The sequence below is a fragment of the Salvia hispanica genome, chromosome 4 (genome assembly GCF_029641045.1).
Source record: "Salvia hispanica isolate PSC_SH4W2 chromosome 4, Shi_PSC_v1, whole genome shotgun sequence".
NCBI lineage: Eukaryota > Viridiplantae > Streptophyta > Magnoliopsida > Lamiales > Lamiaceae > Salvia > Salvia hispanica.
Window position 1 is genome coordinate 45,473,616 of NC_142695.1, and position 23,964 is coordinate 45,497,579.

At 38.7% G+C, this 23,964-nt stretch overlaps 2 protein-coding genes, 1 non-coding gene and 1 pseudogene across 3 annotated transcripts; all 4 read left to right on the forward strand.

Annotated features, from left to right (window-relative positions):
* The first annotated feature begins 1,192 nt into the window (after positions 1-1,192).
* Positions 1,193-9,071, forward strand: LOC125193946 (protein SCAR3-like). The gene is made up of 9 exons (XM_048091904.2): positions 1,193-1,554; positions 2,045-2,208; positions 2,428-2,551; positions 2,627-2,759; positions 4,776-4,843; positions 4,982-7,853; positions 7,957-8,046; positions 8,521-8,628; positions 8,740-9,071. Exons 1-9 carry the CDS (start codon positions 1,400-1,402, stop codon positions 8,785-8,787), a joined length of 3,762 nt encoding a protein of 1,253 aa, XP_047947861.1. The 5' UTR covers positions 1,193-1,399; the 3' UTR covers positions 8,788-9,071.
* Positions 9,072-13,277: 4,206 nt separating this feature from the next.
* LOC125197050 (dof zinc finger protein DOF1.5 pseudogene) lies at positions 13,278-13,961 on the forward strand (annotated as a pseudogene).
* A 4,098-nt stretch (positions 13,962-18,059) lies between these two features.
* TRNAT-GGU (transfer RNA threonine (anticodon GGU)) lies at positions 18,060-18,133 on the forward strand. The gene has a single exon. It is a non-coding gene; the product is annotated as a tRNA-Thr (tRNA).
* Positions 18,134-19,127: 994 nt separating this feature from the next.
* On the forward strand, positions 19,128-23,834 carry LOC125195998 (uncharacterized). The gene is made up of 11 exons (XM_048094332.2): positions 19,128-19,458; positions 20,330-20,498; positions 21,244-21,311; positions 21,550-21,620; positions 21,844-22,086; positions 22,174-22,337; positions 22,406-22,461; positions 22,547-22,599; positions 23,038-23,206; positions 23,291-23,388; positions 23,467-23,834. Exons 1-11 carry the CDS (start codon positions 19,302-19,304, stop codon positions 23,584-23,586), a joined length of 1,368 nt encoding a protein of 455 aa, XP_047950289.1. The 5' UTR covers positions 19,128-19,301; the 3' UTR covers positions 23,587-23,834.
* Positions 23,835-23,964: the final 130 nt, after the last annotated feature.

Genomic DNA, 23,964 nt, shown 5'->3' on the forward strand with positions numbered 1-23,964 from the left:
TTCAATTTACAGTAGTCTATTTTAAGTTTGTTTATGAAGAGTGGTGTATCATGGATTTTTTGTTTTTCTATAAAATAAATAGCTATAATGATTTGGAGCCTTTAAAATCCGACGATCATTTTCTTTTTCTTGAATATGTTATTGAGCAAACTTTCAGTTATTTTAAAAAGAAGAAAATAATATATTGAAGAACTGATCAGAAATCTGAGGAGGTGAGTTTTTAAGTTTTTACTTAAGCATGCAGATTGCAGGTTATCGGATACTTTCCAATATAATGCTACTATAACTTTATATGAAGAACTTTGAATATTACTACTATTAGTTTGGGTTTTAAGAACAATTTCTAATTTTTTTTCTTCAATGCTTGTAACTTGTATATTATGATATCTAAAATGGTCCTCAACTTGATCTGATTTAATGACCTAATGGCCCCACCAATCTCGATTTGTGATTTTCCAACGAAATTTTGTTTTGTTTGCAAGATTCAAATGTCGTCAAAATTAATTTGAGACTCGTTTTAAGGCCAGTGATATTCGAAAACAGGTTGGTATAAAAACTTCTTTTTGTTGAATCGGAGTGATAACCGATTAGTTTGCTATACTCCATTTTACCAAAAATAAAAACTAAATAAAGGTAGAAGGAGAGGAATATGGCAGTTGTAATAATTGGCCTAGTCAGATTTGGTTGGCCACTGCGCACCAATAAGGAGAAATAAATTCCATCCTTTCCTTAAATTTGTTTTGTGAGTGCATCACAATTTACATACAGTATTTCGTATGAAAACATGTCCACCTACCATATAAATGGCATTGATATTTATATGTCGATTCTCAATTCACTATCTAGGTGAAGTTGGAACACAGCAAAACTAAATAAAATTAAATCTTCAATAAATATAAAAAAGAAAAAAGTTTGTTATGCAAATCATAGTTTAGTAGGAGTGCTAGGAGTAGTTTAGGTGACATAAAATAAGCAGAGCGGCGTGACGAGTCCTTCACGGCGGAATAATTAAATTCCGAAACTGCGGGGTCAGTTTCGTCATTTACTCCATGGAAGTCAATTTCACTCGTAAAAATCACAAGCCTATTTCCGTCATTCTCAACCACTTTTTTTCTTACTGTGCGCGCCCACCCAGGAATGGCTTGCAGGGTTGGCAATGTCGTCTTCCTCTCTCTCTCTCTCTCTCTCTCTCTCTCTCTCTCATGTTATATAGGAATAGTAGCAGTAGACAGATAAGGCTTTTCTCTCTCTACACATCACTCTCTCAGCAGTTACGCTGCTGTAATCCCCAAACCTAATTCCCCCTCTCATTCTATTCACCTGCCATCATTTCGCATTTCCTTTTTGTTTCTGCCTCAACAATTTCGGAGGATTTCTCCTTTTTTCCTGTTGACTTGCGATGCCGCTCCTGAGAGCGGAGGTCAGGAATGAGTACGCGCTTGGAGCTCCGGAGCTCTACAGAGAGGCCAATAAGGACGAACCCAAGGAGATTCTCCAAGGAGTCGCCGTCGCCGGCCTCGTCGGCGTCTTACGTCAGCTCGGTGATCTCGCTGAGTCAGTTTCCTTTTATCTTTTCTGCTTCATTGAGCCGGCTTGAGTTCTAGTGGGGGCGTTATGCGCTCATTACGGGAATTTGTGTAGTTTCGAGTCTTAATTTTGGGCAATTGATATGTAGGTTCACGATTTGGTTTTTGGTGAAACAATGTGATGCTAGGTTACAAGTGTTGTAAGTTGTGGGAAGGGAGAGTTGTTGCTTCCCTTCAGTTAAATTAGGAAAGGGGATAGTTTCCCCATTTACCGCAGCTTGGTCAAAATCGCGCTAAGTAATTTTTCTGCAGATTTAGGCTTGCAAGTGTATCTACATTTACACGAATTCATGGATACGGGTGTATAGGGTAGTGAGTTGATTGCATATGTCACATAAATGCAATAAAATCGACGCTAGAAAGAATGGAAAGAAACAATAATGGTTGTATTAATAAGTTCCCAAAAGTGTAATATGTAAACGAGGCTGATACCGAGACAACTTCTTTGCATCTGGTAGGTTTGCAGCAGAAGTTTTTCATGGGTTGCAGGAAGAAGTGACCATTACAACTGCTAGAAGCCATAAGTTGATGGCACGTGTTCGACGAGTTGAATCTGCCCTTTCTCCGCTTGAGAAGGCTTTACTGGCTCAAAGGAGTCACTTACACTTTGCCTATACTTCTGGTAGTCTTAAATTTCTGGCCTTGCAATTTCTACCCTGTTACCCTTTACTATATTTTTTAAGTTGTGTTAAGTGATTTTTAGCAGCTATAAGTCAGCTTCTCGAACTTATGCTCGAGCTGTCTCTTGACGTTTTGTACTAATTTAGAGTTGCATGAACTGATAATTCCTACGTAATTGCTCTGCCATTCCTTTGGTCCTTACAAAGATAATCTTCTGTAGGTTCCAATTGGCATACGCGGATCCGATGTGAACAAAATCATTTTATATACAGTGACGTGCCCCAATTCATCACAGAATCTTATGAAGACTGCCGTCACCCACCTTGTTTGCATATGCTTGATAGGTATGGCCAACTCTTAAAATTTTGATATAGATTCCAGTTGTTGGCCATGTGGATAAATCTTGTGTTCTTTTTTAGGTTTGATGCTGGTGGTCCGGGATCATGCTTGAAAAGGTATTCAGATCCAACTTTTTTTAAGAGAGCATCAGTGACATCTGGTGAAGCTAGTATAGACAAGAGTTCAAAAGAAAAGAAGGCTCGCAAGGCTAAGGTAATGTGCTGTAATTCTGTAATATCATTATATTGCTGTAAATAACTATATATAAGCATAGTATTTTGCTATGACTTAATGAATGTGATGCATACCTCTAAGCCTCTACAATTAATCCCTCAATTTAAACTTGATCCTATCTTTTGTGTGCCTTTCAACCTTATATAAGCTCCCAATTTGCTAGACATTGTTGAATGGTTTGATTAGCTGCATGTAGATAACCTTGATGAAGGCCTGTGATAATATTTGTTCTGACTTCTTCTGGTTCATAAATTATGAAGCACATAAGATTGAAAAAACATGTCCGAATTTGGCCTAGTGGCATAAGTGAAATGATGGAAACAGAGTTAATTTAGTTTACATCATAAAACTTGAAAGGTGACCTGTACCTGGGTTGGGTGGCATTCTATCCAAGTCATTTTGTAAGTACTCCTATAAGTGAACCCTGCGAAGGTTCCAAGAATATACTCTTTTCCAAGTATGTTTATGAGGATTTTTCTAAAATTATCTAAGATATATTCAGATTGTCCTAGTCATCCAGATATAAAAGAACTATGATGCTTGGCCATTTCTCCTGTTTTCCAATTGAACCTGGTGATGATTTTGCACCTGAGTAGGCTTGATAGGGTCATCAAAGTGATGAGAGTTTCTCCATTTTTATGAGTTGTTTAATTATGTCACGAGGGAGGAAGCTTATAGCTGAGTCATCATAGAGGAAAATGATAACACCCATTGATTACATAGGCCCCAGTTGTTAGGCTTGATAAGATATGAATGCTATCTGGCACATTCTGGGTGTTTGGTAGCCATGTTCTGCATTATCGGTGGCCCATGTTTGGCTTTCAGCCCGCTGAAGCCTGCACGGAGAAGTGCCCTTTTCCGATATATGGGTGCGATTCAGAGTCTGCATTGGTAACACAATGGTGACAAGAGGGCGAAATTACCATTAACCCCTCAGTCATAGCTTTGTCCACCTTTTTACTCTCAGCGAATTCAAATAGTGGAAGGCGTCGTGGAACCCTCCTGGATGATCTTGTTTCTTAGTGTGGTCACAGACGCGTTCTGTTTGCTGGCGTCAGGCAGCTATTGGAGCATACCCACATCCGTGTGTCACTTCCGGCAGCTCACCAAATCAGACAAAGGAAGCTCTCTCCTCGCTCACTTTTGTGCTGATTGTTTTTATTAAAAAATAGTGGTCACATTTCAGCTACCATTGAACACAAAGATTGAACGCTCTTGTTGTTTCCGAGTTAGGGATTAGAATTGGATTTTGATTTTGATTTCAACTTTTATGGACCAAAAAAATCTGTGTATGACAGACAATAGAAATTGTGCGAGGAGAAGGAAGATGAATATCTTGGGATTTTGGGTGTAAGCTAGGCTCTTCACTCTCTATTGTGAGCTGTTCAACCAAAAACACGCAGCTCCAAGAAAGGGTCGATTAGGTTTTCTTGAGAGCAGCATTAGAGCAACTTTGATTTTGAAAGCAGGGGTAAAGGGACACCACACGCGTTAAAAAATGAATTAGTTAGGATAAAATGTTCGTTTTTGCTTATTACACACTTCCAGACACGTTTGCCAAACACTTACTTTAGCTACTGGTTTAAGATATCTATGCTACCAAATAGGTGTCTTTTTCAGTTATAATCTGTAACTAAGGGGATGCATTGGTTTTGCTATCATATCCATCCTTATCATGACTCACCTAGCAAAAGAGACCTTAATGTTTTTCAGTTGTGTGGTAATTTAGATCTTTATGCGTATGTAATTCTTGTCAACTGACTTGGCTAGGATTTACGTTTCCTATTGTTCGCTTGAGTAGAGTATATAGGTTTATGAAGAAGTATTGCAATATTAATATAAAGATTGTGCCATGGTGGAAGGAACCAGAAATGGAAAACTGCTTAATTCAGATATATTTATACCATTTGACTTTTGCCGTTGTTTCTTATTCTTCCTTCTCTGTTCACATTGTTGCTTATCTTTTTGTCTTGCTTGCATGTTCTGCTGGAGCAGAAAAGGAGGTCACGTCCCAGGAATGAGGAAATGTCAAGAGATGCATCATTTTCTTATAACAATCACAGGTAAATGTATGATATATCATGGAAAAGAAGGGGTGGGAAGTTGTGGTGAAAGCATGAAAGCCATGTGTGATATACTATTAAAATGAACAATTGTGATTGTCCATGATAAAGACTAACATTATGATGCAAATATTACAGAACACCGTTCACTCAGCAGAGCATTGGTGGTGGACATATTTCCCCTACTCAAACAGCATCAACATATGATACTATGATTAGATCAGATTTGGGTGAGCAGTCAAATTTGGATTTAAGAAATGGGTCTGGCTACATTGAAGGTGATTTCCGTCCAAGTTACTCAGTGGAACCTGAATCAAGAGATTCCATTTCTTCTGCAGTAAAGAGGCACGAGAATGATTTTCTAGATTACAGTTTCCTCGAGGAAAAAGTTACAGATGTTTATGATACTATTGAAGTGGGCACTCAAGAGCAGCCTGGATGTAGTTCATCTTCAATCGCTTGGGAAGAAAAGAGAAAATCATTTGAACCTACATTACAAGAGTTGAACATTGATGGCGTGGTACAGGAATATAATCATAATAGACAGTTAGAATCATTTTCTCTGAATTTGGACATGGAAACGCTTGGAGATAAGTGTCCAGATTTTGAAATTGTTGACCAAATGATTGATCAGTCTTGTAATGAAGCTGATGGTGAAGCAGAAGAAGAATCTGGTAATGTTCATCTAGATGACATAGAAAGTGAAACTGATAATTTTATGGATGCACTTAACACCATCGAATCTGAATCAGAAACCGATTTAGACAGCACAAGAAAGCAAGTTGCAGAGCATCAATCTAAGATGAAGGAGAAAAGAGAAGATGATGATGAGTGCGAGCTAAAAAGGCACGATTTGGAATGCCGATCTTCATGTCCAGAATCTGATGTTATGGCCGGCAGTCCTCTGATCAATGGTAATCCCACTTCTCATGGAGACAGTATAATTCCAATGCCTCAAAAGTCCTCTTATGCGACTGACTTTATTGATGATGCATCACCAGAGGATGATCTTAACTCAGTATCCCTGATGAACAAGGACTTAGAATCATCTCAAAGAAGTGGCGGTTCAGCCACTCCAATCCGCCCCAAGAGAAATGATGCTCATGGCAATGATAATGTTGATGCTGAAAGTAACAATGAAGTTGTTCCAGCCACTGTATCATCTAACTATGGAGATGGAAGGCTAGCCCCGATTAGTGACGAGACAGCGAAAAGTCTGGAATCTCAAAATCTTGGAAGTTTTGAGCATAATTTGGAATGTCAATCTTCAAGTCCTGAATCTAATGCTGTGGCGAGCAGTCCTCTGGCCAATGGTAGTTGTGGACATACTCTCATCCCAACATCTCAGAAGTCTCTTCATGCAACTGTCTGTGTTGCTAGTGAAGCATTGCGAGAAGATGATGTGAACTCAATCCCCGAGATGAATAATAGTTTACAATCATCCCAAAGGTCGGAAGATGCTCTGAGTTCAGGCCACCCAAAAAGCAGTGGTTCTCATGAAAATGGTATTGTTGGTGTTGGCATGTATGTTGAATCTGTTTCATCCACTGTATCATCTAACTTGAGAGATGGAAGGCCAAGACCGGTTACTGATGGAACAAGGAAAAGTTCAGAATCTCACGGACATGTGCCAGAAATTTCTAATGTCACTCCAGTTTCAATCTGGACAAATGGTGGCTTGCTCGGACTCCGGCCATCAAAACCGCCAGACTGCAGCGTACAGAATGCTCTTCCTCAAGATCCAGAGTATAAGAAGGATGTGAATAATAATTCTTCTATCCAGCATTTCATTCTTAGTGATAATTCAGGTAAACCAGATCAACTAGAGACGTCCAGAAGCATTGAAGAGGACCTCGAAATGGATATTTCCAGCCATGAATACCATGAAAGTGGTATGAATGTTAGAAAGGCATCTTGGAAAATATCACCTGCCGACTTAGAAATTAATCTTGGAAAGTTCGGTGATTCACTTTATCAGCACAATGCCAAATCTACAGGATCAAATGTGCCCGCACCTGGAAGTTCTATGCCTGCAAATTCAGCTCATCAAGAAAATAGCACAAACTCATGTCGGATATTTGGACTCAGCAATAGATTGCTTACGAATGGATCTAACCAAAAATCATTGCCTGGTGGGAGTGGCAACACTTATTCTGCAGGCTCCAAAAATGCTAATGATTTTGAGCTGAAAAATTATCGAAGTGTGGAAAATGACATGTTTTCTGGAAGAAGTAAAGAACTCTTTGGTGGTAAATCTCCTATATTATCACCATCGTCATCACCTCCACTGGAGCACATGAAAATATCATTCCAACCAATAAATGGATTTGAAAGTTCGAAGCTGAAGTTGAAATTCCCTGATGGGAAGAATATGAATGGAAGTGGTAGTGACATATACCCTTCATTTCAGTTGGTTCCAGAGGTGTCTATTCCTCGGTACAATGTTGGTTCGGACTCTGATGCTGACACATTCTACCGATCATCACCTTCATTGTCAGATGATTGCCAAAGCAATCAGTCAGAATCAAATTCTGAGCAGTGGGAGTCAAGTGAATCTCCAACTAGCAAGGACCGTGATTTATATGATGCCCTTCGCCGAATCTCCCTGACAGAATCTGTTTCAGAAGATGGGAAGGCAAACCAGGAAAATATCCCTGCCAACTTGGGAGTTCAATTTCCTTTCATTGATAATGGGGTTCAAAAGTCTGAGTCTTGTCGTTCGTTTGATCTTCAAAGTTTAAGTACCATAAATAACTCGTTCAGAAAGGAAAGGATTGATTCCAACCCTAAGTACCTTGTGGAGCCACAATTCTTGCCTTCTTCTGCTCTACCGCCTCTCCCTCCTTTTCAGTGGCGAGGTACGACGTCTATGGATGACAAGTCTGATGCAATGCCTGAAGGCTCCTACTATGCTCTTGATCTTACACGCTCAGCCTCAACCATATCTCAGCCAAAACCAGCCCCCTTAAGTGAAGATCAAAATGACACCACTTATTTGCAGAAAAGCAAGGTCTGACATCTCTATGTCCCTTCTTCCTCTACGTCTTCTCCTTATCTTCTCTCCATTCTTTTGTTCGATGGTTATTTATGATCAAACTATTTGTGCTTAGCAGCTCAGTTCACAAAAGTCAAATGGACAAAGACCAACAAGCCAGAGCAAGAGCACAGATGAAAATGACTTTCTGCACCAAATCAGAACAAAAGTAAGTCACTATTGCTAAACTATTTCTTATGTCATTTCCTTCAAATTTGATTTGTTTGGGAATTTAGTCGTTATTAGATGCAGTTTCAAGCATGCTTTGCAAGTTCAGATACTTAAATTTACCTAAAATATTGGAGTACTATATTATTTAGATTTAGTTGAAATTTCACGTCTGTTTACTTTTTTTTGTAGTCATTCAAGTTTTGCTGTGATTTAATATTTACTACCTCGTGTGGATTGTCATCTTGGCCATGGCTGGCTTTGTAATTGTTCATATTGTCTCTGTTTTCATGATATTGGTTTGCCTGCATCATGTGCTCACATTATTCTTATCCAGTATCCTGGCATTAGAGATTCTATTTAGAAAAAGGAAATATGATAGAGAGTTGTAAAACTTAGCTTACTTGCATCTTTCCTCTCAACTGACTTTTGGTTTCTCCTTTCTCTTTTTCCCATTTGATCATTTTGGTCTCAGTCTTTTAGTCTGAGACCAACCATGACGACAAGATCAATCGCACCATCTGGGGCCCCTGCCACTGTCCAAGTCAATGCAATTTTAGAGAAGGCAAACGCAATTCGCCAGGTCTCTCTCTCTCTCTCTCGCCACCAATAAGTAGAAAAGTCTTTTTTATGACCTGAAGATACCTCTGCCGATCTCTGTTATTCACTATGTTACTTCTGTTCCCTTGTTCAGGCTGTTGCAAGTGATGCTGAAGATGATGGAACATGGAGTGACGCTTAATAATCTCAATTCATGATATAAACTGGAATTGAAACAGTCCATTGGCCATGAAATTTTGATGTACGAATTCGACAGCATGGTAAATATTTGTGAATAATCCATCTCTGTAATTAGTTTGTAGGGCCTTTATTTGTATGATAAAAACGTTGTTCCTTTGTAGCTCAAATTATCTTGTGAATTAGGTGGGGAAAAGAAAAAATCTGATGCCGGTTGACTAGTAGTAATTTACATACATGCTTGGATGTAAACTGCTATACTTTTTATTGAGTCACCTATTTGTTATACTTTGTTTCATGTTCCAATTCTCAGTTCCCTTGAAAAAGCCATTTTTCTCAGTTGTAAATCGGTTTGCTTTTTTTGCAATGCATCAAGTGTCACAATGATGTTATATTTTCTCTTGGGAAACCAAGTCAGGTATATGATTCCACAGTATATCTATTAAGCAACTAAAAGGATAATGATTCCACAGTATAATATGATGCATGCATCTACAATATTTAATAACACTCCCACCTTTAATCCGCTCCTTTTTTTCCTAAATATAATATAGTAATATTTTATTTGTCTATATCGGATTGGAGATGATTATGTTATTCGAATTCAGTGTTAGGTTGGCTGTGATTTGCATTTCTCTTCCCCTTTTTTTTATTTCAAAACACGATTTCACGCGAAGAAATTTTCATATAGTATACTTGAAGAGAAGTAATTATCATTTTCAATTCGTTTTTTGTTTCATAATTTTGTTTTGAAAATACCAATCTATAAGTCAATGTTATTTATCATTTTCAAGATGAAACTATTGAAATATTGATTATGAATATTTCAAAAAGAAAATATAATTAATTCCAAAGACCAATTTAGTCATCCGAGGAGTTTTAATTCACTAATCATTCCAGTTTTCCCAAGTTGGGATTAATCTCATACTCGTACTATTTCAAAATTATTTAAAAATATAACTTGCTTAGCTTTAATTATCATTTTTTGAATGCGCGAATTTCCCGGTAGATTCTAGAAGTTGTGTTTCCAACTTGGCCACTTGGGAAAATATATTGTGACAAGCACAGCTATTAATTTTTTGTTAATCCATAAGTAATAATCTCTAAAATATACTACTCCCTCCGTCCCGCTTTAGCGGTCCCATTGACTTTTCTGCCCTCTTTTTGTAAAAATAATAAAAAATAGTTAAAGTGGAGAAATGATAAAGTAAGAAAGACAATAATGTAGATAAGACTCTTCTCTATATTATTCTCTCTCTTAATTTACCATTTCTCTTCTTTAACTATTTTTTATCATTTTTATAAAAAGAGGGCAGAAAAGTCAATGAGACTGCTAAAGCGGGACGGAGGGAGTATAAATTAATAAATGGAAAGGGAAGGGGACTTTCTATTATTCTCCTCATTTAAGTAAAGCAAATTTGAATATTAGCCACATGCCCATTCACTTTTCCAACACAGTCAGCCTGCTTTAAATAGAATAATATAGTCATAAATCATTGATGCAACAAGATATTTTTGGTTAACCTTTTCCATTCAGTTTACTCAAGCTTGGCGGAATAATTATGCCTTTTCTTTGTCAGAAAAAGAAGATAAATGTTGGAATTTATGCCCGGTCAATGAACTTTGACCAATTATAATTACAACGAGACATTTAATTTTGTGAAATTAAATGATATAGCGTCGATCTACGTTCGGAGTATATGACCGTGGTATCTTCATTTTTTCAAATCCGATTCCCGGTGAGTGAGAAATAAGGGATTAAAGTTGTGCAAAATTGCAAACTTAATGAGCTATGGGAGAAGCTTAAGGAATAATTAAGAGAGTTAATTATCCCACATTGGAAGTTTCAACCTTATTAAACTAGTAGTATTTAATAAGAAGGATTATTATATGGAATAATTATAGTGGACGAAGATGGGCTGCAGAGCCCACACGCGCGCCCCGCCTCCCGCCCCGCCGCGAGCCTCGAGCCCGAGCCCGTGCCCTTGGACTTGGACTTGGACTTGGACTTGGACTTGGACTTGGCACTAGTGGGTCTAGGGTCTAATTCTTTTTAGACCACTACCGTTTCCACGTCAGTGAGCCAAGCGGGATGACACCTCGTCAGTATGACGCAGTAAGCCAACGTGGCTGACACGTGACAGTCCACGTCATGACTGAATCTAGAAGCGTCTAGATTCAACCTCTCTAGCTCTGAGCGTGTAACGCCCGAACGTTACAGCTCGTAACCGACGACCGTTACGGTCTGACATTGATGACAGCCATCAAGGCTGCGTTGACCCCTACAGTGGACTGAGCCTATAAATAGGCTAGTCATTCTAGCATTCTACACACAGAAACTGGAATCCACTCTGCATCATACACTCTCTCCTCCCTCTGCATTGTTCTTCTGTCGAAGCTCTGCCCTCTCCTCTATCCAGTTCGCCGGAGCTCTGTTGATAGCGGTGCTGCTTCACCAGAGACGTAGCCGTTTTATCTTTGGGGACGAAACGTCAATCCGAAGAGCACTACCGGGGCGTATCTCGTCTTGCGGAAAGAGGCCTACTCGACTCGGCTATTTCCTTTTCCTACGGTTTATAGATTCGATTTCCGTTTGTAATTTTCATTTCAGTTCTTTTCTGTATTCCTTCTTTGGTTGTATTACACCCGGTTATCTCTTGTAACTCCATAAAACCAACAATAAACGCAATGAATTTAGAAATAATCTCCAAGTTAATAGAAATCGAGGATAATTATGTCATTGGCATGTCATGATGCTCAACAAACGAGCAATTAGCAAAAAGTAATTAGCCGTTTAAACAACTGGATCATGTCCCCTTTTTTTTAAATAAACTTTGGCAATTAAAGAAAAGGTTAAAGACGTAAAATAAAAAAAAGGGTGTATCTTTCCAACTAAACCACGAAAATGGTTGTTTATGAGTGAGAAAAGATTTAGGTTGGAAATGGAAATGACTACTTTTCATTTAATCCTAAAAGGTGACTTTATTAAAGTAGTAGTAATACTAACTTAATATAATGAAAATCCACCCGGACCACTCAACAACATAATTCGTGAATGAACAGTGGAAAAAAAAAAACAAACAGATACCAGATATAAATATTGCACTAGCATATGTTATTTGTGATTTACTATATACTTACTTAGAAGACAAATCTCATGTTAAAACTTGCACAAAAACACATCATCCCTAAATTTGACAGATGTACAACTTTGGACTATGGTTGCACAAAAAAAATACTCCAATTAATATAAAAGATATTCTTTCCATCTAAAGTTTAATGGTACTTACAAAAACACATCACTCATTCCTAAGGAAGAATCTTGTGTCACGTTGTCTAACAAGTCAAATATGACATACTACAAGTTATTATTCCAATATACTAGTACTAAATGAGAGTATTCTCCATGTCTGTCTCAAGATAATTGATAGTACATTTTTTTACATAAAATTTAAAGTGAAGAGGAAATATTTATGATAAAGAATGTGAGAGAAAATAAAGTTTTTTGTCAAAAGAAAAATAACTCGATTACCTTTAAATAGTCGAAATTGTTAATAGATTACAACGAGTACATTAGATTTCTTTCCACGTGAAGGCGTGTATCAATTCTCCAAAATGATTTTATTTAATGTTTTTCTTTCCGAATAACTTGAAATGTAGTAGTTTCAATTATTTGATCATTTTAGTTTAATAGAAGCATTTTTAAGAATAAATATATAAAAAATTCAAGCTAGTTCTTTTTTGAGGATTTATGCAAAACAGTTTACTTGATTGGATTGATTTTATATGTATGACGGAAAAATGAGTGAACCTTGATTTTAGACGCAAAACAGTTTTACTTGATCTTGAATTAATTTTATAAGTATGATAATAGATAAAATAATGTTTTCAGTTTCTATTTCTCTTCGTTGCTAAGAATTAAAAGCACATAAAAAAGTAGTCCACTAAAAGGGAAAAAGAAAGAGAAACATTGATTAGAAAAACATGGAAATGGATACATATTGGTAATTATAAAATTGAATTAAAATGAGAAGATCTTTTAAGCTTTATATCCCTTTAATCTTTAGCTTTATACTTGTACTTTTTTGAACACTTTGCACTCAATCAATCCACCTGTTCCATGGGCCCCACTAACTCAACTAGATAGTGACGTGGACAAAAAGTTCAACCTCAACTTTCCTTCTTTTGCCGCTGGCGGCTCTCTTTGCTCCCAAGTCCATGCACCACACCAGATTCGTTTTACTAATTTACTACTAGTGGAGCATAAAATAAAGAAAACATTAATTATGTCATTAATCTAGTAACTTAAAATTCGTCATTAATAAGATAATAACGACCGTCGGATTGCATATTTATGTTATGTCTCAATGAAATCAAGAAATTGATGTCATGAATATCATCTGTCACTACTCACTATGGTATCGTATGTATGAAGAATTATTCTGTTTTGTATTTTAATTTTCTTCTATACAAAAATGAGAGATACATATAAAGCAAACCACTCCCACCTCCTGTGTTTCCGGTTCACTTTTTCGCTTTATTTGAAGCATATATTCACAACACAATTTTCTTCACCAAGCAATAGCAATCATATACACTTAATTTGTGCTTCTCATATTCCATAACATGGCTCAACTTCAAGAACACAACACCCCATTATCAATCAAGCTATTCGGAGCCACAATATCGCCCAAACAAAAAACACAGCCAAAGATCGACCACGACCACGACCACGATGACCAGAAACCCGATCTGAAGAGGCCAGACAAGATCATCCCGTGCCCGAGGTGCAAGAGCATGGAGACAAAATTCTGCTACTTCAACAACTACAACGTCAACCAGCCGCGCCACTTCTGCAAGGCCTGCCACCGCTACTGGACCGCCGGCGGCGCCCTCCGCAATGTGCCCGTCGGAGCCGGCCGCCGCAAGGCCAAGCCTCCGCCCTTTCCCCAAGGTTGCATGTTCGATCCCTCATCGCCCGCGGCCCACCAACTCGACTTCCACGCCGTGGGGGACTGGCACGCCGGCGGATTCCGGCATCTTTTCCCCGGGAAGCGCCGGAGATGCGCCTCTAATAGTCAAAGTAGTTGATCATCATCTCTATCTTTTTTTTTTAAATTTGTCATGTAGTACAAGTTAATTAATAAATAAATTGTAGATAAATATTTTATTAACTAATAGTAAGTTCTTGATTAATTTCTGTATTAAACAGCCTGTCGTAGTTTGATATAATTATGTTTTTTTTAAAAAAACTTGATTATGTTTTATGTCCCCGACTTGAAGTTTTATTCGAAAAATATTCCAAACTTATGGTTTTTTTTATAGAAAACATAATTGATTTATGTGTCACTTGCACATATTTTGACTATGAAATAATGACTCAGTTCGTTATGCTCTAAAGTATAATATGTCAAGTGGAATATTAATTATTTGTATTAACATTATAAATTCAAAAGAGGGTAGGGGCCGTAGGGCTTATAAGACGTCGTTGATAAATTAGTCTTTATTAAAGCATGGGTCATTGCTAATATGCTACTCCATAATGTGTTTTGAATAGTTAATGTAACTAGCTAGGGAGACTTCAATTTTTTTGTACTCCATATAATTCTTTAATCTAATTAAAGACTAATTGATTGCTCTTGGTGTTTGATTTTTCAGCATGGTTTCATGACACCGAAAGACTACACTTTAAGTCTTTAATAGTAGTGTTAATTCTGCTCCCTTCATTTTTGAGTTAAGGATCCGCTAATTAGCCTATCTAATTGAAACATATATAGTCTACCAAATGAACCCTCAAGGGTTAGTGTGCCTATATATATGCGCAGGTGATAGGTATATATATCACAAAGGAATTTAAACTAGAATGCTCTGGGTTTTTTTTTCCGATTAGCTTGAAAGCTCTGCTTTCTCGATTTAATTCAGTTTGTTCCAACTAGGAAAGTGTTTCGATTAATAATAATTCGAAAGATTGAGTAGCATCCAATTTAAAATTGATTGGAGTTGAAATGGGTTAGTAACATATCAGCGAAGTATTACCTATTTTTAAAAAATTTGTGAAGCTTGATATTAATGGAATTAGGATCCGATCCCGATCCCACAGTAGATATAAGAATCAAATGCCAAAAGGTGGTTCTATCTTCATCAATACGAATTGCGGCAAGATTTTATTACATACATTATACATATGCTGATATGCATGTATAGTTTTGATTCACTTTGTAGGTGAAATTTGTGCAACTTGTACGTATATATGCTGAGATTTGTAAAAAGAAATGATGAATGAAAGCGCGATTAAGAGAGCAAAACACATTATACATTAGAGCGATCAAACCGTGACACCATCGGGATCGAGCTCGAGCGCCTGTTGATGAAGTTGGTGCGGCAAACTTCACAAATATGGCGCCGGCCCGGCCTACACAACAACAATTCTTATCAAACTTACCCATTTTCTCATTTCGCAATCCAGGTATTTGTTTGTGGCATATATACTTAGATTGGTATGATATACGGTGATACGGGGGGACTCGTATCGAGGGATAACTGCGAGAGATCGCAGAGAAGATATTGGTTCGTTCGCGGGAAGATTCCCGTTGAGCAGCCAACTATCGTTCAACTAAGGATTTTGATAATGTAAATTGCAGAGAAAAGTAAAAGACAATAAAAGAATAATTGTATTTCTTCAATGAATAATTCAAATGATAAACAAAGACTCCTATTTATAATGCTCCCTAATAACCTAACTTAGTGATCAAGAAATAAGAAAGATATGATATGCTAAATAATAATAAAGATATGAGAATATTCTGTAGATATACTCGTATCAACTCCCCCACGGTTAAAATTCACCTTGCCCTCAAGGTGGAAACCACGACTCAACTAATAGTCTCTTCCTCCTGGATCAAACACACACGTCTGCCTCTGCCCCCTCTTTTTCCACGTTTCCACCGTATGAAAGATTGTACTCTCCTTCATAACCAATTCTCCAGTTCTGACTTGACGATCATCCGCAAACAATCGTCTCTCCTCTTCCCTTCCTACTTCAATGTCTGGCCCTGTTATCACAAAGGTATCTTTGTGCTCCTCAACAATGCTTTGAACCTCAATTCCCTTGTTTTTGTTGGCCTTATTCGGCAGTACAATTAAATCATTTATCTTTGCCTCTAAACTAGATCCATGAACTTCAACTGTTATCTCTTTCTTGATCAGGTCAGAAAAATTCTCGTTGACATTACTTGCCACAGCTGCTATCGTAATACACTTGAGACCATCGTACTTGCAAGAGGCTTCAGCCCCAGCTAGGGAGAGAGCACCCGAGAGCTCTACAACACTCCTATTCTTCCCAAGCATATCCTTTAATGAAGCACAAATATAATTGCACCTAACAAGAAGCATCCCATCTATTAATTTTGTGCAAAGAAGAAAGGCCACTTGATCAGAAGGATCAACTCCAATAACTACCATTTCAGGAAAGATCCCAATTTCAGATGCAGCAGCTATATGTTCACGATGATCGACTGGAATAATAACTGTGCGACCCTCCTTTTCCGCCTGCTCTGTTGGGAGAAACTGTGCTTCATCATTCAAATATCTCACAATCACTATAGTCGCCCCTAGTCCTTCAACCGAACTCCGCTTCATATCTGGAGCAGTAATCGGCATTACAATCACAACATTGCATCCCAAATTCCAGGCAGATGATGCTATACCCTGTGCAAGAGTACAATCTGATGAACATAACGCTCCTCTCACAAGTTGTTCCCTTGAAAGCTTTGCCATCATATAATGAGCCCCTCGAAGCATGGACAAGAAAAGCTGCCTTCCATTTTCGCTCTTAGACTCGTCCACATCCGTAACTCCCAAGATTTCCAAAGAAATATCAAGGCTGAAGTCTTTAACATCATCAGTTAATAGATCCTCCCTCGAAAACAAGGCCAATTCCGTCAAGTCATACTCATGAAGGTCGTACGGTGGATCAGGATCAGGTTGGAGATTGTCGACGTGGCGATCCGCGGCGTCTAAAGGTGTCTCAAATTCAGCAATGGTCGCTATCAGATTGACTTTCGCTTCAGTAAGGTTCATCGACTGCGCATCCTCGCGCGCAAGTATTATTGGATCGCGCTCTATGTCCTCCATTCCAGGCATACCAAACTGATTGGTGCGAGGAGGGATTAACCTAGCATCGGCGTCGAGCGCTGAATAACAAAATGAATTGAAAGACGCATCCTCACCATGATTTGGATTTACTCTATCATTAAAACTTATATCATCCGAATTGTGAAATTCCTCCCTAGCTATTCTCTTGCCGGAAGAAAAACTAGAGCAGTCGCATTTCACACTCTCTGAAATCTCCATGTTTATTAAACTGGGGACAACAACAAGTACAACATGAGGGACCAATGTTGGACTGGTATTGGGGCCACCGGGCTGGGAGATCACGGCTAGTGGGGGCGGGTCATCGTCTAACAATTCGCCCTCATCTCCATTGATGTCGGAGCTGCACGGAGGAGCTGGTGGGGGCAGATTTAAGGGCAGGACAGCAGCTGCAGCGGGAAGCAGGGCGGCTGTGCGGCAAAGGCTCCTCGCAGCGTGTGAATCGCCCGGCGACTGTCCGTATGGATCGCCTAAGAGACGTTCATTTGCATCCATCCGTGACACCAATTGCTCGACATCTGCGGTCAAGCACTCAAGCTGTGAAACCAAGGCAGCCAACGATAGGTTCGGTTCCAACTCCTGCGTCACCGGATCACGTGGCATGCCGAGAGGCTCCGTATGGCCGATATCATTGGTCGTTGAATGATCTTGCCAAACTGGGGGATCGAGAGGTTGCCGATATAACGACAATGGTTGGTAGTAGTCGATGGTCGGTAGGTTGTACTGGTAGGGCTGCGTCCATGGGAAGTGTGGAGTAGTTGTCATCGCTGCACCAGAATAGTGCGACTGATTATATGCGGGATCTGGATCTGGTTGCGGCTGTGCTGGAGGTCGAAGTACTTCAACGAACCGATCTGTGTTGTCAAGCCGAGTCTCCAGATTTGAGACAGCCGCCATATCTGGATAGGAGTACCCAAATTGCACGTCTTGTCTCTGGGGGTACCAACACGATGTGGGGCTCGGCATGGGCAGCGGCAAGGGGAACTGTCTGTCAAATTGGCGATGGTGATAGCCGGCGTAGTTGTAGGAATTCATGGATGAAGGATGAAGATGATTGACGGTGGTAGATAGAGACAGAGAGGTTGAGGACTGGATGAAAGCACCAGTTGATACAGACCAAACTGACCTTTCATAGCTCAGTTGGTTAGAGCACCCGTTTGGTAAGCGGGAGGTCTTGAGTTCAACTCTCAATGAAAGCACCAATTGATACAGACCAATCAGGAGAACTCATCCCAAAAGACTAGCCTGTTAGGAGAGAGAGCCCATTTAGTCTATATACCCCACACCAGTTGTTCTCACAACCGATGTGGGAATTGAGTTCGTAACATTCGACCCTCCTTTAAGGGCCAACGTCCTCGTTGGTCACGGCCACGTTGGTCACGGCTGGTTCTTTGCCAGGCCACCACTCCGAGTTCTCGTTGGTCACGGCCACGTTGGTCACGGCGGATTCTTTGCCCGGCCACCACTCCGTGGGTCACCACTCCGAGTCGGTCCCAAACGTACTCGTTGGTCATGGCGAGTTCTTTGCCCGGCCACCACTCCGAACCGTTTGGGCTCTCAATGAAAGCACCAGTTGATACGGGGGGACTCGTATCGAGGGATAACTGCGAGAGATCGCAGAGAAGATATTGGTTCGTTCGCGGGAAGATTCCCGTCGAGCAGCCAACTATCGTTCAACTAAGGATTTTGATAATGTAAATTGCAGAGAAAAGTAAAAGACAATAAAAGAATAATTGTATTTCTTCAATGAATAATTCAAATGATAAACAAAGACTCTTATTTATAATACTCCCTAATAACCTAACTTAGTGATCAAGAAATAAGAAAGATATGATATGCTAAATAATAATAAAGATATGAGAATATTCTGTAGATATACTCGTATCATATGGCCTCTCTCCCAGGTCCACACATTTAAATTGCTTCTAAATTGCCTACTTTGACCACAAGTTTGACATATACCAAACTTTTGAGCCTCTATTATACAGTATTGTTTTGTTATGTAATTGGAGACAACATAATATTATTATTATTTGGGAATGGCTTGATTTATGGACACTTTCTTCTATAAATTAATTTTTTCAAGCAATTCGATTGATGAATGAAGGATTTAAATTAAAATTTCAAATTTTATGGAGTACAATTATTTGGCCAATAATTGATAAGAATATAACAAAAAAATTGCAGAAAAAACAAAAATAGAGTCGTCTTCCGACGGCAGAGAGAATGGGCGCTGGTATGGCACTCTGATACAATGTGAAGATGGGGCGGAAATGGAATGCCTCTTCCTCTCTCTCTCCATTCTGCTGACTTTCATCTCACACTACTTGCTCGCGCTATTTCTATAAATAGTATTTTCGCATACAAATGGCGCCTTTCTCTTGCTCTTCCTCTCCCCAATTTCATGCCATTTTCACCCCTATTTCCACCAACAATTTCTCTTGCTCTCCTTCCCCCTATTCTTCTTATCCCAATCATTCGCATCGTCGCCGCCGCAATTACCTGAATCTCGCAGCCTTTTCCGGTAATTCCTCTGATTTATTCCCTATGGCGATTCATTTTTCAATTCTATTACGGAGCCATGGGGATTTGATATTGGTGGCGCTTGTTTCTGCAAATACTGTATTGATTCGCTCTGTTTATGCCATTTGCTGTTTATTGATATTAAATGAAATTGTGTTCCGTACTCGACAATGAGTAGAAATGAAGAATGTTGTGGGTAGATCAGCTAACTGCCGTTGCCATCTGTTTAAACTGTAGTATAATTATTGAGCTCTTTCTGAAGGAAGGAAACGAAAAGACGTTTGTATTTGGTAGTATCACTTTTTCATTGGGCTGGAGCTTACATTGGCTCGATCATGAGAACTCTGGTAGGCTTTGATTTGTTAAAATCAACGACAAATATCCTACTAGATGATTTTCAACATTTTTGGCACTGAATTTGAGGTCTTGTCGTGTGTAAATCTGTAGGTTAGCTTCTTTTTCTCTCTGTTTTTGTGTAGATTTGAACCATATATTTAATGCTTATCTCTTTTCAGATAATCTTCACAAGTTGTTTTATTTAATTTTTTCTTTACCTATCTCTGGTAAGTTAGTTTGTTCGCTCAGCTAGTTTTTGTACTGTCCACCCCTACAGTTTGCTTCCAGTCCTATCCATTTAGTTTGAAATCCCTATTGATAATTTTACTCTAAGATTACTCTTCGCCTAAGATTCTGTTAAACTTTAATCTGAATAGTAAAACCATGAAGTTTGATATTGCTTTGGTCTTCTAAATTTATGTTCAGAATTGCTTAATTGCTCCTAATTTGTCTTTGAATTCGGATACTTTTTTTGCTGCTTTAATTTAAAGCAGATGTTCATGATTCTCACTTCGGGTTTAACTTTTACCAAGCAGGGTTGAAGAATATCTTGACGAATCAGAACCTTACAGCTCAAGCCATGAGTACATCTCAGGGAAACCTGGCTTCGAATCTTGCATCAAAGGTTGCCTCACCGCGGGACATTGTAAATATAGAGGATAGACCTGATCATCTTCTTGTTCTTGTACATGGTATCTTGGCAAGGTAAACATTTTCTTGTACATGAAACTTGGATATCTGAAGTTTTACTCTGTTTATGCAATCACCAGAAATAGATATAGACATGCTTCCAATTTGATTGCATAAAATGTTGTCTCCGAATGAAAATGTCTGCAACTGAGGATAAGACAGAGGTAGAAAGCAGTGATATATATTTCGAGATAAAACCTTGAATTGTTGTCATCTCTTCATTTCATTTGAGGCCTCAACTCCTTGTGCTTCTTTCTTCATGGCATACATGTTTTGCATTATTGACTTCTCTAGATGAGCTAGGGTTTTGATAAGGAAAATGTGTCGTAGAATGATTTGATTCCATAGAATGCACCTTGCTAGGTGAAATGTAATACCATTCCTAAAAAGAGCATTAATGTTTAATAGGTACCATCTTGAGAATGCCAGTATTTAGTAGTATTACAAATTACAAATACTATGGACGTCTTCAGTTTAATTGGGAAAACCATGACGTGAATTCCTAACATTAAGATCTGGTTCATCTAGACTTGTGCTTTATGTAAAATCGGTGGAGGCTTCTCACCACATGAGCTAGTAGAAGAAACGTTTAGGAGTACTTTTTCATGATAATTGCGCTACTTTCTGGACGAGGCTATTTCATTTAACTCCATCATCCTCTTCTCACACAATGTTGTAGTCAATAATAATTCACTGGAAACAGAGGGTACTTCACTCACAATGTTGTATTAACATTGATAGAGGTTTCCAACTATTGCAGCCCAAGTGATTGGACGTATTTTGACACAGAGTTGAAGAGACGAGTAGGAAAGAAGTTTTTGATTTATGGTATGTTGTTTATGCATTGCCAAAATACGATGTTCACTCAGCTTAGACAAGATCCAATTTGACCTGTTCAACATTAACCACACAAACACATTGGTGAAATTATTTGGATCTAGTTCCTCTCATATTATGTGCACTGGCAGCAGGCAATGCATAAAGCATTCTTTTTTTCCCTGTGAAAGTGTGTTTTTTAATAATGACTGAGCTGTGCAAGCATTTGAAACTTGCTTATTACGTGCAGCTAGTTCATGTAACATGTACACTAAGACTTTCACGGGGATTGATGGTGCTGGAAAACGACTTGCCGATGAAGTAAGTTTTGGGAGGGAATCTTTGTACCTGTCGTATCATTGCTGGAGTGTCTTAGTGTAGCTATCATGGATGAACTGTTTCACGAGGAGTCACTTCATATGCGTCTTTTTCTGTTTATGTTATAACATGTTCTCAGATCCCCTTCTTCATTTTCCTTTCCAATCTCTATTAGCGAATTATTAATGTAGATTTTGCAACCAAAACTAATTACCCCAATAAACAGGTCATTCAGGTTGTGAAAAAGACAGAGGGACTAAAGAAGATATCCTTTCTGGCCCATTCACTTGGTGGACTATTCGCAAGATATGCAATCGCTGTTCTGTACACTCCCGGTGATGTAATTGGGACTCAGGCTTCGGCATTCCAATCCTCGGGCTCTTCAAATAAAGGTTTGATTGCCGGGATGGAGGCGATTAACTTTATCACCCTGGCAACTCCTCATCTTGGAGTGAGAGGAAATAGGCAGGTACATTCCTTAGCAGACAACTTAGTTGATTGTCATAGATTTTATGGATTTGATTCACAAACTCTATAATTTTCTCAACGGTGGCAGCTTCCATTCCTTCTTGGTGTACCTTTCTTGGAGAAACTTGCTGCTCCTATTGCCCCTATTTTTACTGGCCGAACTGGGAGTCAGCTCTTCCTCACAGATGGAAAACCCAGTAAACCCCCTCTTTTATTGAGAATGGCATCAGATTGTGAAGAAGGAAAATTTATGTAAGTTCCAAGCGTATAAACATGGGATTTCTGCAAAGTTGAATCTTATTGGTCGACTATTTTTACAGATCAGCACTCGGTGCTTTCAGATGCCGAGTCCTTTATGCTAATGTCTCCTATGACCGTATCCTTAATCCTGATGCACCCAGAAAGAGTATTTGAAAATCTGTGTTATTCTCTGTTCAATTAATTATTCTTAACAAACACAGATATGGTTGGTTGGCGCACATCATCCATACGAAGAGAAAAGGAGCTTTTCAAGGTATGTGAAATAATTTTTTTTATTGAGTAGTTGCTTTTGAATACAAGAATGATAATAATCTGTATTGTGTTATATCAGTTTATATTTAAATGTGTTTATTATTGTCAACTGGCAACTTTGTTTCCACAATAAAATAGATGAGTGTCTTCTAGAATCCTTTTTGTTAAAAGTAAAATAAAATTGTGCTGAGTGTCAATTTAGATCTAGCGGCTTGCATGATTCAGTTCGAGATGTGTGGATAAAAAATGCATGGATATAGATAGTAAATATAATTGCTCTCTTGCCATTCTGATTCGCTTAAAGTTTAGCCTAAGCTGTAGAAGACTGCTTCTACTCCCTCTCTTTCTTCATGCTGTCTGAGGATTCTATCAAGAAATTAGATAAAAAGTTGACAAGATTCCATGCTATCACTCTTGTGAGGATTTTGAACTTTGACAGCCTCCTAGGCGATCTTTGGATGGCTACAAACACGTTGTTGATGTGGAGTACTGCCCTCCCGTTTTATATGAGGCTCCACATTTCCCACCAGAAGCAGCGAAAGCAAAGGAGGCTGCTAAAAACAAACCCAGCGTACAAAACACAGTAGACTATCACGAGATCATGGAAGGTACATGCATGTTAAATGGTAACTGAAGCAGCTAGACAAATATCTGTTAATATGAATACTAACTTCTTTCCTTTCTTTCGACAGAGGAGATGATCCATGGTTTGCAGCGACTAGGGTGGAAGAAAGTTGATGTCAGCTTTCACTCATCATTCTGGCCCTTCTTTGCTCATAATAACATCCATGTAACACGAGACTCCTCAAACTTCTCGTAACTCATATGTGCCACTCGCCTCACATGTGATTTGTTAATTCTCAATCAGGTGAAAAACGAGTGGTTTCACAACGCTGGAGCTGGAGTGGTGGCTCATGTTGCAGACACCATTAAGCAACAGGATATGCTACAGGAAACCTCCTCTACGTTCATTGCTGCTAATTTGTAGCTCTACAATCGCAATATGCTTCGATAATATACTATACTAACTTGTATATCTTCTCTCAATATTTGTTAGAACGACATTCTATGTAGTAGTAGTATACAAAGATGAGTGACAGGTATACTAAGTTTTTTTAAGATCTTCATAGTTTTATTTCATCTAGAAAACTTGTTGGTTTCTTTGCTAATAAAGCAGATGGTATAATGCCCGATAGATGATTATCTTGAATCACCAGCCTTTTTGGTCTTGGAAGATTTGACAACTCTTGCATGATATTTGCCTATTCGATATGAAGATTGTGCTCAGTACTATATTTGGCTAATATCTAAGATATTCTTGGATTAATTTCATCAACTGAAGTCTTGGATATGAGACGTCTTCGAT

Bases quoted from the DNA above. Each gene is read 5' to 3' on its own strand.
- LOC125193946 (XM_048091904.2), top strand. From the start codon at position 1,400: ATGCCGCTCCTGAGAGCGGAGGTCAGGAATGAGTACGCGCTTGGAGCT. The intron at 1,555-2,044 runs GTCAGTTTCCTT...TGCATCTGGTAG, and splicing joins CAGCTCGGTGATCTCGCTGA to GTTTGCAGCAGAAGTTTTTC. The intron at 7,854-7,956 runs GTCTGACATCTC...TGTGCTTAGCAG, and splicing joins CTTATTTGCAGAAAAGCAAG to CTCAGTTCACAAAAGTCAAA.
- LOC125195998 (XM_048094332.2), top strand. From the start codon at position 19,302: ATGGCGCCTTTCTCTTGCTCTTCCTCTCCCCAATTTCATGCCATTTTC. The intron at 21,621-21,843 runs GTAAGTTTTGGG...CCCAATAAACAG, and splicing joins GAAAACGACTTGCCGATGAA to GTCATTCAGGTTGTGAAAAA. The intron at 22,462-22,546 runs GTATCCTTAATC...TAACAAACACAG, and splicing joins TGCTAATGTCTCCTATGACC to ATATGGTTGGTTGGCGCACA.